Source organism: Frankliniella occidentalis, unplaced genomic scaffold, assembly GCF_000697945.3.
Source record: "Frankliniella occidentalis isolate FOCC.00 unplaced genomic scaffold, Focc_3.1 Scaffold99, whole genome shotgun sequence".
Classification (NCBI taxonomy): domain Eukaryota; kingdom Metazoa; phylum Arthropoda; class Insecta; order Thysanoptera; family Thripidae; genus Frankliniella; species Frankliniella occidentalis.
The window spans coordinates 36,690-37,528 of record NW_026267228.1 but is presented as its reverse complement, the minus strand read 5'-3'; the positions used below and the strand labels follow the sequence as shown (position 1 = coordinate 37,528).

At 47.4% G+C, this 839-nt stretch overlaps 1 protein-coding gene across 1 annotated transcript in view; it reads left to right on the top strand.

Moving 5' to 3' along the window:
* The window catches only part of LOC113214999 (ATP-binding cassette sub-family C member 4), a 5,388-nt gene extending 5,008 nt beyond the window's left edge, over positions 1–380 (top strand). The window contains exons 10-11 of the mRNA XM_052269690.1: positions 20–127; positions 277–380. Of these exons, the coding sequence (XP_052125650.1) occupies positions 20–127; positions 277–312 (144 nt within the window). The 3' untranslated portion in view covers positions 313–380. The remainder of the gene's footprint in view (positions 1–19; positions 128–276) is intronic.
* The last annotated feature ends 459 nt before the right edge of the window (positions 381–839 follow it).

The following is an 839-nucleotide window of genomic DNA, read 5'->3' as shown; positions in this document are numbered from 1 at the left end:
TAATACTTTGTCACCCCAGGAGTTTGACCACCCGTACATGCTGATCCAAAAGAGGGGCATCTTCTACTCGCTAGTCCAGGAGACGGGTCACCAGATGGCCGACACCTTGGCCAAGATCGCGAGGGAGGTGAGCAAAGTCATGATATGGATACAATAAGTCGTGCTGATAAGTTGATAGTTTGCCCTTTGCTTTGGAAGTGAAGTGAAGTCAATATAGAATAAATCGCAGGCATCTCAATCAGTTCGGAGCTTTTAACTATTTTCAATCTGTTTCAGAACTACGAGAACAAAATCACTTCTGGTCAGTATTAGTAACAACACCATAATTCCATGTTCACTTCTATAAATAAATATTGATTCCTAGATTAAGACAGAAAAAAGTTTTTTCTTTCAAAATTGCCTTTTTGTCTCACGAGCCGACAAGCATGAGTAGGATGAGGGGGATGCGGATGCAGACATGTCAGCAAGATAAGGTCCGCAGTGTGGACTGCAGTGTGACAGGGGCCACGTACAGCAATTCGTATTCATCGTCCACACCGTCCAGGGAAGCAAAAAAAGTACACGAGAATGGTGGCGCAGAGAAGCGAGGGAGGGTGGAAGAACAATACGTCGAAGAAGAAGAAGAAGAAGAAGAAGAAGAGGAGGCCGTGTCCGTCCAGACGGCTCGACAGGAAGCACGCCCGTTGATACATGTGCGGAACAGAGGGGAAAGAAAGGGCAGATTGAATGGCGTATCCGTGATTTGGCTAAAACTTTTTGGCACGGCGTGTTGTTTGACGTTTCTCCGCGTTGCGTGGCGTGGCGGCGACCTCGGCCCGAAGGAGCGGAAGTGTTTTGGC